Here is a 16,948-nt window from a genome sequence, read left to right as displayed (position 1 = left end):
GAGATCTGGGAGTGTGGTAGACTAAGGGGCATTAAAGAAACAGGAAGAGATTTTAAATAAACATGATATCAAGGTACAATCAGACAATAAGCTCGTGCTGGGGGCCCGGGAGTTGGTAACAGATACGAACTTGTCGTTGGCCTGCAGAGATCGCAAGTATGTGCTGAGCAGGACCTGTAGTTCCTTTGCATAATCACGTTCATTGTCCAAAATATTCTGTATAACCTTTGGGAAGAAAAGAACATTTACCACATGTTAGTTAACCCAGCAATGCAAATTACAGCACAAAGTATTGACATCACTGTCTTTTGAGTTAGTAATTTCTCCTTATTTTTAAATTAATGTTAGATTTTAATTAATCACATATCCAAACAAGGTGAACATAGCTTGACATAAAAATTATTATTTTTGACCAATGAAGAATTTCTGAGCACAAATCAAGCAATCTGAGCCATTGTGGTCATACTAGCTTCAAAGAGGCATCTAATTAATTGGTTAAACAGGAAAGTCTGGAGATGCTGTGATTGTAATACTGCAGAAACTCAACAAGCCATTCAGCATATATGGAAAGTGAAGGGTCAACCACATTTCTGGCCTGGGCGCTTCGTCATATACATTTTTTTTTTAAATCAGGCATATGCTAGAATAAAATGGAAGGAAAGGAGGAGAGGAGGGAAGAACGGGAAGGGGGAAGAGCACAGGCTAACAGGTAAGAGGTGGGTAGAAGAGAGACACTGAGACATAGTAGGGGAAGAGGGCAAAAGATAAGGATAGCTCTCTGTTAGGAGAAGAAATGGAAGGGAGTGGGGAGCAGCAGGAGAGGAGACCGGGGGGGGGGAGGGGGGGGTAGGGAGACGCCTTTCCTCCAGCTCCTCACCCCTTCCTTCTCCATTCAGAGCTGCCCTTCCTCCCTCATCTCATCTTTTTTCTCCTGTCTTCCCACCTACAGGTATATCCATCTACGACCTTACCTCTGAACCTGTGCTCCACCTCCTGCCCCTTGCTCCCTCCTCCCCCGACTTTTTTTATTCAGGCACCTGCCTGCTTTTTTGCTCATACCCGACGAAGGGCCCAGGCCTGAAACGTTGGTTACCCTTCATTTCCTAGAGCTACATGGCCTGCTGAGTTTCACCAGCACCTTTGTGAACTGCACCCAATTACTCCTACTCTCTTATCCTTATCCCATCACTCTACAAATGCTTTTCCCTCTCCCCATCATCGAGCATTGCTTTTAATCCCTGGAAATACAAAGAACACAAAGCATCACACACTGCATGTTTAGTGATGGTTGGACATGACTCAAGTGTCTGGAAGTGATGCTGCAGGCTCGTGAAAATGACAGCCCAAACGATAGACATTTTACCCCGTGATCAGAACACTTCTTGTGCCAATCATTTCAAATCAAAGGTGACAAGAGCAGGCCACAGACTGGGTTTATGAGTGACCCACCTCACACACCTCAGCACCCTCCCATCATCTACAGTGTTTGATTGTTACCGGACATGAGTGATGGAATACACACTCCATTTGTCTGAATGATGCAGTCCTAACAACATTTGCACAATGTGAGAGTCTAGGAACAAGCAGCCAGTTGGTTTATTCCCCTCACCATTGGGGCACAGTGGATGCAGTGCATACCGTATTGAAAATGTACTGTAGTTACTTGCCGAGGCAGCTTCCAACCACATAACCTGTATCATCAAGGCCAAAGGCCACATGTACAGGAGAACATTCCCTGCAGACTGCCCTTCGTTAGATACCATCCTGACTTGGAAACATATCGCTGTTCCCTCATTGTCATTGGGTCTCAGCACTGTAACTCCTGACCCAACAGCCCTGTGGGGGCACCTTCACCAAGTCTGCATCAGTTCAGGAAGATAGCCCACCACCACCTTTGCACAGGCAACTGGGGATTGATCTTGCCAGCAGTGCTCCCATCCTGAACAATGAGTAAAAAGTGACTGGTGAACTCAGTTATCTTGTGCAAGAGAAGACAACACTCAGAAAACATCAGCCTTGTCCTGTGGAGTTTTACAATTTAGACATACAGCATGGTCAAAGGCCTTTCCGGCCCACGGGGCCATGCCCAACAAATACATTACCCCTACGTTTTTGGAGGATAAGAAGAAACCAGAGCACCTGAAGGAAACTCATGCAGACACAGGGAGAATGAACAAATTCTTTACGCACAGGGCTGGATCTGAACCCGGGTCACTGACGCTGTAATAACTGCTACACTAACTATGTTAGATACAACAATGCTGATAATGCAAAGATGATTATCATCTATAAAGCTCCCAGGGCAGATTACTAAACCTCTGCAGAGGCCAGCAGTCCTTCTTTGGTTCCTGATTGAGCCCCAGCTGTGACCAGGGACAAGGCAGAATCACAAATGCCAAGCTATACCAGAGATCCACACACACAGATGGACACACCATGGAAGGAGGCCTTAAACTGAGATATTTGTGTGTGCAAGACCTGGCGAAGGATGTCAGATATCAGAGTCCAAGATGCCTATAACATTTGGTCACTGTCCTACCATAAGTTGACATTTCAATATAAAGATCAATTATTTTCAAATACAGTAAAACCCCTGTTATCTGAAATTCAAGCAACCAGCAGCCTTGAGCGACCAGCAAAAAAAAAATCATGGAAAATAAATAGGTAAAAAATACAGATTTAACACTGGAGCGCGGGAGTCACGTGATGGAGTAGTGGCTGGTCGAGTGAAACCATCCCTCTCCAGAGAAAAGAAAAAACAAGTTTGAAAAAACAGAGCTCAATAAACATAAAATACAGGAAGAGACAGAAGATGGCACTAAAAGAGAAAAAGTAAGAATAACAGAGAAAAGAGAAGAAGGGAAATCACTGGAGAAGAAAGAAGAAGGCCTTACCTGCACGTCAGAGCAGAGAGCCACCGTGGAGAGGAGCGGCCGATCTCCAATGTTGGTGAGTCCCCAGAGGAGCGGTGTCCTCCTGACCGACAGACTTCAAAAATGGCTCTCAGAGCCAAGAAGAGTTGGGCATGCGCAAGTAAAAGAAAAGGGGGACTCAGCTGGGGAGGGTGCCAGCGGGAGGGGGACTCAGCTGGGGAGGGCGCCGGTGGGAGGGGGACTCAGCTGGGGAGGGCACCGGCGGGAGGGGGACTCAGCTGGGGAGTGGCCAGGTACGGAGCAGCCAGCTGAGAGACACCCAGTATCGAGGCGTTCGGCTGGGGGAAGTAAGCAAGAAAGAAGAAAAGAGTGGTGAGAAAGAGAATGAAGGGCTGGAAGAGGGCGACTTGCAGTGGAACGCCCAACAATGGGTCGATCTGCAGCAGGAGGCCCAACAGCAGGAGACACAGCAGCTGGAGGCACAGACATAGATACAGACACAGAAGAAGAGGAGGAAGAAGACCAAGAATTTCAAAGGAAATTCTTCTTCTAAGATAAAATAGAAGGACAAAATTTCGATAAAGCCTTTTTTGAACAACAAATGAGGTCATTAAAAGAATGGCTATCATTAGAATTTAGTTCAATCAAAAGAAAAATGAAAAGAGCTGAAGACAGAATGCAAAGTTTAGAGTTGGTCATGACTGAAATAGGTAAAAGAGTAGAAAATGTGGAGGAATGAGATGCTGCTGTAGAAATGGAGATAAATGATTTAAGAGGGAAGTTAGAAGAGAGCAAAAAAAAATTAAGGGACACAAAATTTATTGTCACAAAAAATTGACGTATTGGAAAACTACAGTAGGCGAAACAACATAAAAATAGTGGGTCTCAAAGAAGGGTCAGATATGAAGAAATTTATAGAAGGATGGATCCCGAAGGTGCTGGGAATGACAGATTCACAAGAAATAGAAATCAAAAGGGCGCATAGAGCACTAGTACCGAAACCACCACCACATCAAAAACCGAGATCCATATTGGTAAAACTTCTAAGATATACGACAAGAGAATGCATAATGGAGCAGGCAAGAAAGAAGAGTAGAGAAGACAAAAAGCCGTTGGAATATAAGGGACTATAGCAGCAGCTACACTGCTCCTGTAATAACACACACAACCAGACGGGTTGAGCTCAGTGAGCAGACTGGTTTATTGCAGGCTGCTGGGCTGCACTTATACTCCCAGCCCGGACCTGGCTGAGAACCGCGCTGGAGGGTGCTTATGTCACCCAGGCGTCACGTGGTCCCCCCAGCGCGGGCTTCTGAGCCCCGTGCTGGAAGGAAGGGAAACCCCCAACGGCACAATTTTGGCCAGCTGCCCTGCCATGTGGCTTACAAGCGGGGCCAGTTCGCCTGCCTAGTGGTGAGTTGCACCAGGACAAAAATATTTTTTTACCCGGACATAAGCTTCAAACTTTTAAAGAAGAAGAAGGAATTCAACATGGCGAAAACAATCTTATGGAAGAAAGGTTATAACTTTATATAAAGACATCCAGCAGTACTCAAAGTATTTATTCCTGGGGAACAGAATAGACTGTTCTCGGACCCAAAGAAAGCCGAAGAATTTGCTGAACATTTGCAGGACAGGAGAAGAGAGGATGAGGAGTGACAAGAAGGAAGACCGGCAAGAAAATATACAAAAATAGGTAAAAATATAAAGTAAAGATAATGTATATATAAAGATTTAAAGATGGATAAGAGAAGGGGAAGAAGAGGGAAAAAAGAGAGCTTTGTTATATGTATAGGAAAATAGTGTTTTCTGGGGAGACTGGGGGGGGGGTGGGGAGTATAAAAGTCACTGCGAAATCGGTTGACGCTTGCGAGAAAGTTCGCAAACCGAATGGAAAGGGGAGTTTTGGTTGCCATCAAGGGAGAAGGGGCAATTCAAGGAGGGGAGGTTCATTTGGGGTTAAAGGGTAATTGATTGTGGGGATTGTTGGGGTATTTCATATCTTAAGTGCGTTGTCATATATTGAGATTAAAAAGGAAAACTTAAAAAACAGTAATGGAAAAAAGAAGATGGAGGTGGTGAAGAGGCAGAAAAGAAGTGAAAATAAAGATATAAGATGGCCATGTTAGACTATATGACTATAAACATTAACGAAATATATAACTAAGTTTAAGTGTATTCCATTGGAAAAAAAATCACATATAATTTAAAAGACAAAGTTACAATGTTTGAAAAAACCTGGAAACCATATATGGAACATAACAGAAAACGCAGGCCTCCTAAAATGATAAGAAGATAAACACGATCAGATTTAATGTGTATAAGTAGATGATATGCCTTTTTTGTTTGTATTCCTTTTGTATAAAGATATTGTTTTATAGTATTTTATATGTCTGTGAACTACTCTTTGCAGATGATGCCACTTTAGTTGCCCATTCAGAACCAGCTCTTCAGCACTTGACGTCCTGTTTTGCGGAAACTGCCAAAATGTTTGACCTCGAAGTCAGCCTGAAGAAAACTGAGGTCCTCCATCAGCCAGCTCCCCACCATGACTACCAGCCCCCCCACATCTCCATCGGGCACACAAAACTCAAAACGGTCAACCAGTTTACCTATCTCGGCTGCACCATTTCATTGGATGCAAGGATCGACAACGAGATAGACAACAGACTCGCCAAGGCAAATAGAGCCTTTGGAAGACTACACAAAAGAGTCTGGAAAAACAACCAACTGAAAAACCTCACAAAGATTAGCGTATACAGAGCCGTTGTCATACCCACACTCCTGTTCGGCTCCGAATCATGGGTCCTCTACCGGCATCACCTACGGCTCCTAGAACGCTTCCACCAGCGTTGTCTCCGCTCCATCCTCAACATTCATTGGAGCGACTTCATCCCTAACATTGAAGTACTCGAGATGGCAGAGGCCGACAGCATCGAATCCACGCTGCTGAAGATCCAACTGCGCGGGATAGGTCACGTCTTCAGAATGGAGGACCATCGCCTTCCCAAGATCGTGTTACATGGCGAGCTCTCCACTGGCCACCGTGACAGAGGTGCACCAAAGAAGAGGTACAAGGACTGCCTAAAGAAATCTCTTGGTGCCTGCCACATTGACCACCGCCAGTGGGCTGATATTGCCTCCAACCGTGCATCTTGGCGCCTCACAGTTCGGCGGACAGCAACCTCCTTTGAAGAAGACTGCAGAGCCCACCTCACTGACAAAATACAAAGGAGGAAAAACCCAACACCCAACCCCAACCAACCAATTTTCCCCTGCAACCGCTGCAACCGTGTCTGCCTGTCCCGCATCGGACTTGTCAGTCACAAACGAGCCTGCAGCTGACGTGGACATTTACCCCTTCATAAATCTTCGTCTGCGAAGCCAAGCCAAAGAAGGGCAAAGAGAAGATTTACTGTTCTTGGAGGGGGTGGGAAGGGGAAAGGGAGGGATGGGGGAAAAAAGAGAGAATGTCACTGTGAATAATTAAAGAGATGCATCTGTAAATATATTGGTTGAAATGGTTCATATGCGATAAAGAATTACAAAAAAAACACTGGAGCACCTCGCTGTTAGTTCACCAATCACTCAAAACACAATCTCAAGCAACGGAAAGTTCACTGATCCGGCATTTATCAATCCCCATATTTGTCACATACCAGGGGTTTTAATGTATAACTATAATTCGTCACATCTTCAAATAGAACACGAGCTGTGACCGTCCACTATAACAGTTGTCTCCCACATACCTGGAGTGGATCAGAGAACTCGTACAGCTATCCCAGGAATCCGGGTCTGAGAGAGTCACACAGGATGGACTGATGTGATTCCACCTCCTCCCGATAGTTAACAGGGGTTACAAGCTCAAGATTGAATCACAATTAGATGAAACCATCTGTCTGGATCAAAGTGGTGGTGAAACTGTCCTTACTGATTGTACAACAATGGTGAAAAGATTAATTCTCAAAGCTCTAAGAGGTACCACAACCACACTATTGACTATAACAATTAGCCATTTGCTGATGAGTTGAGGTCTCATCAGGAGTCAGGTTGAGTTTGGCCTGCTCTTTGTGGACTGTTCATAGTCAAGTTCAATGTAACGTGTAACGAGGTACAGTGAGAAAGTTCATTTTGCAATGTCCATCTAGTCAACCCACACATGGTAGAGCAGTAGAGAAATGCAGTTGCAGAGGGAGATCAATGAGAACTGACTAAAGTAACATTATTTTACAGGTGTGGGATTCATTCAGGAATCTGATAACAGCAGGAAATAAACTGTAAAAACACAATGCTGGTGAAACTCAGTTGGTCAAACAGTATAATTTATGTCACAAAGATATATAACCAACATTTCGGGCCTGAGCCCTTCATCAAGGTATGGAAAATTGTTTGTAGGTGCCTGAGCAAAATAGTAGGGGGGGGGGGAAGGAGTACAGACTCAAAGGCAGGAGGTAGTAGGTGGATAAGGGAGGGAGGGCACAGCAGTAAGCGGGGGAGGAGGGATGGCTCTGTGAATAGAGTGGGGAGGGGTTGGGGAAAAACAGACTAAGGGAAAAGGGAAGGGAGGGAGAATGGAGAGTAAGTTAGCAGAAACTGGAGAAATCAATGCTAATGCCATCCAGTTGGAAGGTGCCCAGACAGAAAATCAAGTTTTGTTCCTCCAATTTACAAGTGGTCTTGCTGGGGTAGTACACAAGGCCATGGACAGACATGCAAGTATGGGACTGGGACACAGAATTAAAATGGTTGACCGCTGGGAGATCTCAGTCACTGATGAAGACAGAGTGAATGTGCTCAGCAAAGCGATCTCCCAGTCTCTCTGATGTAGAGAAGGCCACAAAGAGAGCAGAGGATGCAGAAGATCACTCCCAATTGAAGGGTTGCTTTACTTGAAATGACTGCTTGGGGTCCTGAAAGAAATTGTCCTCGAATCTGGTGGTGTGTGATCTTCTTCCCAACTGGGGGAGGGAGGTGAAGAGAGCATGGCCAGGGTAGGGTGTAAGTCTTCTTGTACGTTGGTTGCTTTTCCAAGGCAGCGGGAAATGTAGATGGGGGGGGGGGGGGGAGGGGGTGTGTGGGATGGTCTAAACTGTGTTCACAACTCTACAGTTTCTTGCAGTCTTGGATAGAGTAGTTCCAACACCTGATGCATCACTCAAAGTTGTTGACGGACACAGGCGATATGCTAAATTTCCTCAATCTTTTGAAGAAGTAAAGGCACTGGTGTGCTTTCTTAGTTGTTGTATTGATCAAGTCATGTCGTTGGAAATGTTTAGCCCTCAGAACTTAAAGCTGTCAGCTTTCTCCACCTCTGGGACTTTGGTAAAAACCGGGGAGTGAGCTTCATTCCTTTTCAGCAAATCTCTAACCAACTTATTGGTCTCTCTGACATTGACAGCTTGTTGTCCTGCCACCAAGTCACTTGTTGCTCTTTCCCCTTCTATCAGGATGGCACGGTTACTGCAGCACTATTACCACACCAGCGACCCGGGTTTGAATCCAACATGTCTGTAAGGAGCTTGTACGTTCTTCCCGTGTCTGAGTTTTTCCAGTGTGCTCTGGTTTCTTCCAACCCTTCAGAACGTATGAGGTTGTAGGTTAATTGGGCAGCATGGGTTTCAATGGCCGGAATCAGCTTCTAGCGTATTCTAAATAAAATTTAATTTTTTTTTAAATATGCTAACTTTTTATTGTTTGAGATCTGGTCTCTGATGGTAGGCCAGATGTTCAATATGTATGAGGCCATTTAAAATATTACCATGTAGATGCCAATATTGTAACAGTACTAAACAACTTGTCTGGAGACAAGCCTAGTTCTGGAGCACACATCTTGTCCTACAGCTCCAATGTGATCCAACCTGATAGCTTTTACTGTGTCCAGTGCCTTCCTGGAGAATTCCAGTAACAATACTATGGCCATTTTGAATGGAAATGGGTAAAGAAACTGTGAATTTGTACGTTCCAATGCATTATATGATCAGAGGCATTTTCCAGATATAACAATGTAAAGACCAGACAGCCAATAAACACACAGCAACATCTCACAAACAATAATGTGTTAAGCAATCTTTACATTTGCTGCTTCCAATAGTTCACCTGCTAGTCTATGGATAAAGTGGTGAGATCATTTACATTTACTTTCCAAAATCGGCCAGCCTTTGGCTTAATTTGCATTCACTTTGTAAGACCCACACAACATGTCAGGATGTGGACAGCTCACAGAATTTATCCTTTGGATATTTCAGAGAACATCGCATGAAAACCCCGCATGTCAGGTGTCTGATGATTGGCCAATTGAAAGAAGATAAAGAATGTACTTCCTGAACAATTAATGACCGTTCTCCAAAACCCATCCCATGCCAACAATGTCATGCCATACAAGGATGTATTGATTCCAAGAGCAGCCATTCTCAATGACGGTTATCAGACCCTTTTGGGGGCCCACAGCACTTTTAAAAGGGGGGGGGGGTGCCACAGACTGAAATCATAAAATATTTTTTGTAGTCAGTAGAAGGAAGTACGGAACTAAATTTGATTGCTTCACAGGGAAGGATGCCCATAAACCTTAACCAGAGTCCTAAGCAGGCCATATCCAAAACAAATGGCTGTCACAGACACATGAATCTGGAGCAAAAACAGCCTGTTGGAGGAAGTAAATGGTTTGAGCAGTATAGGAGTGGAGGAGAAATCATCAATGGTTTGGGTTGAGAACCTGCATCAGACTTATTGTCACCCAATTCATTAATAGAATGCCAGCTTCCTTTTGATAATGGCATGGCTCTCATTACCAAGTCAGAGGTCTTGGGTTGAAGACTGGTGGTGGAGACCAGCCAATAGCATTACATTCCATCCTGGTACTGACTGACTGGTGTTCTGGCAGATACCAGTTCAATGACAGACATTACACTCCATCCTAGAACTCACTCAGTGCCAGGATGGAGTGTAATGCCCGTCTGTGAGCTGGCGTCTGTCAGAAATGACACTGGCCTTCCAAGTGACATAAAAGAGTCCAAGGTGTCAGTGACTGACAAATTAATGATATGCATCACTAAGTGAGCATTTACTTCAGTTTGAGATCTTACTGTGCAAGTACCTACCATTTCTCAGCAGTGACCATGCTTTGTTAAATTGCCCAGAATTCTGGAACCCCACCCCTATCTCCAAGGAATACAACAAGGCTGCTGTGCCAAAGGAAGGTTACATTCAACACATTATTCACTTGTCCCCTCCTGCACTGTAGTAGAGATTCTAATAATAGACCAGACTACAATCTGAAAGCTGAAGAGAGTTCTACATCAAACTTATGCTTTCAGATGTTGAGAATGATGTTGACGGGCCACAATTTCCAATTAAAATGGCAAGGAAGGAAGAGAAAACGAGCCGTTCTGAGGGTATGAGTTGAGAATCACATGGTGGAAGCCCTGAAACTGTTGTTAACAGACTGTGAGCCTGTTCCTGGGAATTTTCAAAAAGAGCAAATGATGCCAGTTACAATAGTTCAGTCCAATCGCCAAATTTCAAACAAGATTAAAGCAACATTACATCACGTGCAGTGTTTCATCGGGCCAGGCTACTTACCAAACTGTAATAGTTCTTGGTAACAGAAGGTGTTTCAAATCCTTTGTGGGACTTGGGGGAAAGTGGCTTATCTACAAATGAATAATATTATTTTGTGATCAGATTACATCTGAGGCATCATGAGCAATTCAGGACAGTACACAGGGCAAACAGGTCCATATAAATAGTAACCAACTGGAACAGGGATTGGGAATCAAAACTGCCATAAGACATTTTCCAGAAGCATACAGCTGGTAGCTCACAGAACTGAAAGCAGATGACTACCCTCCTTCAGAATCTGGCTGAGCAGCAAGTAGGAGAGCTGGAGAATAGTGGGGCAACTAACTGGCTGGACGAGCATTGTAGGGTCCCAGTCTCGATCTACATTCGGCCCTCAACCATTCACTATATTTATTTTCTGCAGGAAGACTTACATCCCAGGTTGATGGCAACATAAAAGTATGTACACCACATGTCTGAAAGACAGAACAAGCAAGGACAAAGGTGAATTTCTTGTGATTCTAGAAAGTTTTAGTGAATTGAATTAATTTAATGCAGAAAAATATAAGGTCAACAACTTTAGAGCAAAAAAAAAGGGAAGAACAACAAGCGCTTCCAAAAGGATGTAAGCAAATAGAAATGGAAGAAAGTGTCAGTCATCACTGAGGCTGGCTGGCCTCTGTATGCTGAACATTAAAATCTCATCGTCAGGCAAAGAGAAGTTTCTAGATCCTGGCCTTATTCCTCCAGGAATGGAGATCAGTGCGAGGGAGTTTATTCATCTCAGCTATTCAGATCCAGATGACACTGCATCTAATGCACCAAAGGAATTCTAGGAAACACTCATTGGCCAGGCAGACTGCACCAAGGGACCATCATGAGGAAAGATCTAATGAACTGGGGTTCTATTTCTAGAATTAGGCTGGTTTGATTGAATGGATGGAGAGAGTGAAGTTTGTCCCAATGGTTGGGGATCAAGGCTCAGAGAGTGAAGAATGAAGTCTGATTCAAGTCTTACAGGGAAAATACCAGAAACAGTCAGCAGCTGGGCAACATCCGTGGAGAGAAATAAACATCGTTCATCTCCCTCTCCTGCTTGACAGGCTGAGTTTTTCCAGAGGAAACAAAATCTTAAGAGTCACAGAGTTCTGCAGCATGGAAACAAGCCCTTTGGCCCAACATCCACCCCAATCGAGCTAGTCCCATTTGCCCACATTTGGACCTTGACCTCCAAACCTTTGCTATCGAAATGCCTGTCCAAACATCTTTTGATTGTTATAACTGTCTCCACTTCTATCACATTCTTTGGTAGCTCGCTCCAGACACCCACCACCATCTGTTTGAAGAAGGTCCTCTTTAAATCCTTTGCCTCTCACCTTAAAACTATGCCCCTCTAGTTTTAGCTTCACCTTTTCAGGGGAAAAGACTAGAATATTTACATGTTCTAGGCTCATCATGATTTCGTAAACAAGCCCCCACCAAGCCTCCTATGTTCCAGGAAGAAAAGTACCAGCCTATCCAGTCCCTCCTTATAATTCAAACCTACAAGTCCCGATAACATTCTTGTGGCTCTTTTCTGCAACCGTTACAGGTTATTGCAGCTGAGTGACCAAAACAGCACATTTTGTGCAAACTCACAACATATTGTACAGTTTTAACATGAGATTTCTGCCCAGTACTCAATCCCCAGACCGATGAAGTGTGCCAAATGGCTTCTTCACCACCTTGTCAACCTGTGTCACCACTTTGATTCAACTATGTTTTACAACACTCCCCAGAGTGCTACCATTCATCTTAGAAACCCTGCCCTGATTTTAATCGACCACAGTGCAACACCTCACCTCTCCGAGTTAAAAGCCATCTACTATTCCTTGGCCCACATTCCAGTTCATTTCAATTCTGTGGTAATTTTTGATAGCCTTCTTCACTGTCCACTATACCACCAATTTTGGTGCAGATTTACTAACCAAGTTGCTAACTTCGATTACAAAAAAAAAACAGTGCCCTGTGCCACAACACTGGTCAAAGTCCTCCAATCTGAATAACAACCCTTCACTACCACCAATTCAAGATAATTCTGTATCCAATTGGCCAGCTCACCCCCGAATCCCAACTTATCCTATATCAATGACCTCTGGTTTTCTTCACTCCTGAGAAGGGGAGAAGGTTCCTACTTATACCCAACATCATTTTATACAAGTCAATCATAAACCCTCTTAACCTCTCCCCTCCAGGGAGAGCAGACCAAGTGCGCCCTCGTGACTAGAACACACCATCCCAAGAAATCCCTCAAATAAAGTTGGCCTCACCACTGTCTTATACAATTTCAACATAACATCCCAACTCCTGTACTAAATTCTTTGATTTATGAAGACCAATATACCCAAAGCTCTCTTTATAACTCTATATACCATGTGCTGCCATTTTCAAGGGATTATGTACAGTATCTGTATTCCCAGGTCCCTCTGTTCTACCGCACTTCTCAGTGCCCTACCATTTATCGTGTATGCCCTTTCAAAATGAAGCCCCTCACATTTGTCTGTATTAAATTCCATCTGCCATTTTGCTGTTCGTTTTTCTGACTGGTCCCTCTGCAAGCTTTGAAAACCTGTCCACTGAACCTTCAACCTTTGTCTCTTCTGCAAACTTGCTGATCCAATTTACCACATTATCATCCAGATCATTGATAGAGATGACAAATAACAATGGACCCAGCACCAAGCCATCCACAAGTTTACTATATATACCTCTTACATTCATATCCAAGTCATTAACTTCGTCACAAATCGCAAAGTTTGCACCAGCTCTCCTTGCGGTTACACCACGCACAAAGAAATGTTGAAATCCTTAATCAGTCCTTGCTTTTCCAAATATGCATAAATCCCATCCCTTTGAATTTTCGCTACTCACTTCTTTACCACTGACAAGACACTCCTGCCTGCTGACCTTCTTATATAAAAGAATAAAATGATCTTTCCTCCAGTCTTCTTGTATTTTGCCTGTGCCGAACAAAGATGCAAAAATTCTGTCAGGGTCCCAGCAATTATTTCTGAAAGCATTCCCTTGGCCCTGGAAATTTATCTATTCAAACTTTCCAAAAGCAAACACTTCCACCTTCTTAAGACTGAATCACTCCAATCTTTTTAAACACATCTCTCTTTGAATTCATTGAGCTGTACATCTCTATAGGCTCTTTCAGGTGGCCAGAATAGCCCGCTGTAAAACCGCATATTCTACCCCTATGCAGCTGTCGGGGTACCCACCTGAAAGAGCCTGATGCATCTCCGAGGCACACTCACCAACTCTCCTCCGGGAGGGATAAACCTGCGGATTGGCGAAGTCCCCCGACGCAACTGAATGCAGCCTCCTGAAAACGGCTGCTAAGGGGCAGGCTAATGACACTCTCAGCCAGCAACCCAACTCCCTGCTGCCTGATAGCCCCCCACCACATGACCCGACATCCCCACTCCCTGCTGCCCGACAGCCCCCCTCCCCGCTGCCCCTACCCCAACGTCCCCCGCCAGGTGCCCCTGCCCTGACATCCCCTGCCCTGACGTACCGTCAACCTTCCCTCCCCAGTAAGGCAGGGTCTGTCAGGCAGCGGGGCAGGGGCGGCCGGTGTGGGTTGTCACAGCCCGACTGGCCGCTTCTGCACTGGGGCCGCTCTCTGCTGCTCAAAATGTGGCATAGTAATGGTGGTCTTCCCTACCCGTAAACACCCACGCAGCTGGAATTGTGTGGGGTACAGAGCGGTTCCACCTGCATGGGGGATTATGGGTAGGGCCATAAGACAGCCATTGCTATGCCGCATATTTATGATGGTTGGTACCAGTTGCCCCACCTCCTTCAGATGAGGAGGCACTACGAGGCACCTCTGGAAAAACAGGCCCTTTCAGGTGAACTGTAGCAGCCTTTTAGGGCTGCCACCTGAAAGGTGAGTCTTCAGGCTTGGATCTGCTCCTGCAGCTGTCCTCAAGGCGGAGGAGGCACCTGAAAGCAGCTTATGGTAAATACAGATATGAAGTATTCATTTAGATCTCTCCTTCATCCCCTGGCTCCAGACATAAATTATCCCTTTGTCAGGCAACTAATTGCTGAGACCATCCACACAAATGTCATGGCTGCTACAGTCAGTCAGAGACTGGAAATTAGGCAGGTGTTGACTCCTGACACTTCAAAACCTTTCTATCATCATCGGTGGATCTAAAATCGTGGAATCTCCTCTGCAATTTCATAGTGGGGGAATCTCCACCGAGGGACTGTAATGGTTCAAGGTGCTAGCTTATCACCACCTTTCCAAGGGAAGTCTGTGAAGGTTAATGAAGATTGGTAACACCCGCACCCCATAAATTAGCAACATTAGGGAAAGAGAATTGGAGAGAAACTCTCAGAGAGTAAGACCAAGTTAGTCAATCTTTCATTTTGTTTGACGAAAAATAGCAGGAAAAAAAAAAGACCATATGGCAAACATAAATTTGGAAAAGTTCACTTCTCACACTGAGAATTAACCAAATGGGTACAGTGACTTAGAAACTTAAAACCCACCAAAATGGCCAAACATCACCAGGAACTGAACTCACCAGTGGGCTTTAGCTCCCGTACATAGTTGCTGGGGAACCATCCTGACCTTCCTTTGAATGAACCTTCCCACCATCCTCCATCTTCCACTCGAGTGACATAAAGAATGTCACCTTTTGAGAATGAGAGCTCATCCTCGTTGTTCTGCTTGAAGTTGAACTTAGCTTTCACCATCATCTGATGGCTCCCATTCTCAGTCATGTCCTGAAACAAACAGAACAGTACTTTATCTATCAGACGGATATTTGACTCAGTGCTCTGAAGTTGGAACAGAAAGAGACCATTTAGCCCTTGGGTCTGTTCTGCTATTCTATGAGACCATGGCCAATTTACCCATAATTTACATCTCAGTTAAATTAATTAATTTAAGTTTAAATTCCAAAAAGTATTGACAGCATTTTTGTAAATACTGGAACTCAAGTTCAAATTTAAATTTGGAATCAAGTTGCAAAATGATTTTATAAGTCTAGGTCTTATTGACATGTAATAAAAAAGATATTACACAAAACTTCCTTTAGTCTATCGTAAGGCAGACAAAGGATTCACTCTCAGCAGCAATTTCCCAGTATCCCTTACTGTCAGAGAAAGGAAAGCAAGAGATATCCCCTGAATCACCGCTTGGCCATGGCTTCATTTGCAGTGTTCCTGCAGCTTCGGCAGCCGCACAGCCTTCAGTCCAAACTATCGGCAACCTGAGCTCCAGATGCAAACCTCTGACACAATCAGGAAGCCTTCAGTGTCCTTGGTACCCTCTCTCGTCCTGGTTCCGTTACCTAGTACTCCTTCAGCCAGTCTCGACCCAGTTTCCAGCAGTCTGGTGCAAATCCCTTGACTGCAATCACCAGTAGTCTGCAGCCTCTAATCACTATCAGCCCGTTGCCTGTGTGCTCTACAGCCTTAGAGCCCCTCACTGGTCCGCTACCATTCTCACTGTCCAGTGGGCCGTCTCTTCTGCTCCTCCTTTTGAAGTGGGAGGTGATCTCCCCATTTTCTGGTGCCCTACGCCAATCTTCTTCTTCCCCAGAGTTTGCAACCCCTCGGTGGCTGCCGCCAATCATAGGCACCGCCACCTTGGGCCCAGACACTGCGGTTGCAGGATTTTAAAATAAATTACCATCGGCTCCTTAAATAGATTATTTAAAGCCTGTACAGAGCTGCTTGCAGTTGGACTGTGCAGTGTGATCCCCACGGGGGAGCGCTGTCTCCACTCCACATTTAACACAGGTCGTACCGCTCCCCACTTTACAAAGGTTGTACCAGCGGCAGCATTAACATTACAGTAGCTCCGGCCCACCTTTTTTTTTGCTGAGTAGAAGTTCATTCACCCCATTGCACCTGAGATGGTTCTAGGAAAGTATGATCATATTTTCCAAATAATGGGATAATATTATAGGCACACCTGAAAATTACAAATCGATTTTGAACTAAATTTGGCTTAGTTGGGAGAATTTTCTACACATCCCAAGCTGAGTCAAAGAAGATTCCACTGAATCTTTTTAACCCCAGTTTAACCTGCATTTGAAAAGGATCACTTTTCAGGGCTTTTTGAAAGTAACACAGCCAGCGTGATGGGCAGGGTGGGAACATCAGTTTCATTACCAGAGCAGCAGGCATCACTGAACTGTCTGCAAACCTCAAGCAATTCTGAATCAGCACAAGCTCTGGGTCTGATTAAAGTACAGGGTGATACACGTATGTTATTCAGGAAAGGTTGCGATTTGCAACAATGAGAGAATAAATCAGTATCAATGACCAGGCTGGAAAGAAATAAAAACAAGGCCCACTGCACCAAAATAAGGATTTTACTATCCACTTCCCACTGAAGGAGCGAGATAGAGGAAAATATTACCTTCTGCATGTATTTGGGTGAAGGCCTGCATGAAACCTGTGGTATATTCCATGGGAGACTTGGATACATCACTTTCTAAGGAGACTTAAGT

At 44.5% G+C, this 16,948-nt stretch overlaps 1 protein-coding gene across 1 annotated transcript in view; it reads right to left on the bottom strand.

Moving 5' to 3' along the window:
* The window catches only part of arhgef6 (Rac/Cdc42 guanine nucleotide exchange factor (GEF) 6), a 158,638-nt gene that overhangs the window by 62,047 nt on the left and 79,643 nt on the right, over nt 1-16,948 (bottom strand). The window contains exons 5-7 of the mRNA XM_069893554.1: nt 15,011-15,212; nt 10,452-10,522; nt 131-225 (exon numbers count right to left, since the gene is read on the bottom strand). Of these exons, the coding sequence (XP_069749655.1) occupies nt 131-225; nt 10,452-10,522; nt 15,011-15,212 (368 nt within the window). The remainder of the gene's footprint in view (nt 1-130; nt 226-10,451; nt 10,523-15,010; nt 15,213-16,948) is intronic.

The sequence above is a fragment of the Narcine bancroftii genome, chromosome 8 (genome assembly GCF_036971445.1).
Source record: "Narcine bancroftii isolate sNarBan1 chromosome 8, sNarBan1.hap1, whole genome shotgun sequence".
NCBI lineage: Eukaryota > Metazoa > Chordata > Chondrichthyes > Torpediniformes > Narcinidae > Narcine > Narcine bancroftii.
Note: the sequence above shows the minus strand (reverse complement) of the source record. Positions and strands in the feature narration are given on the sequence as shown.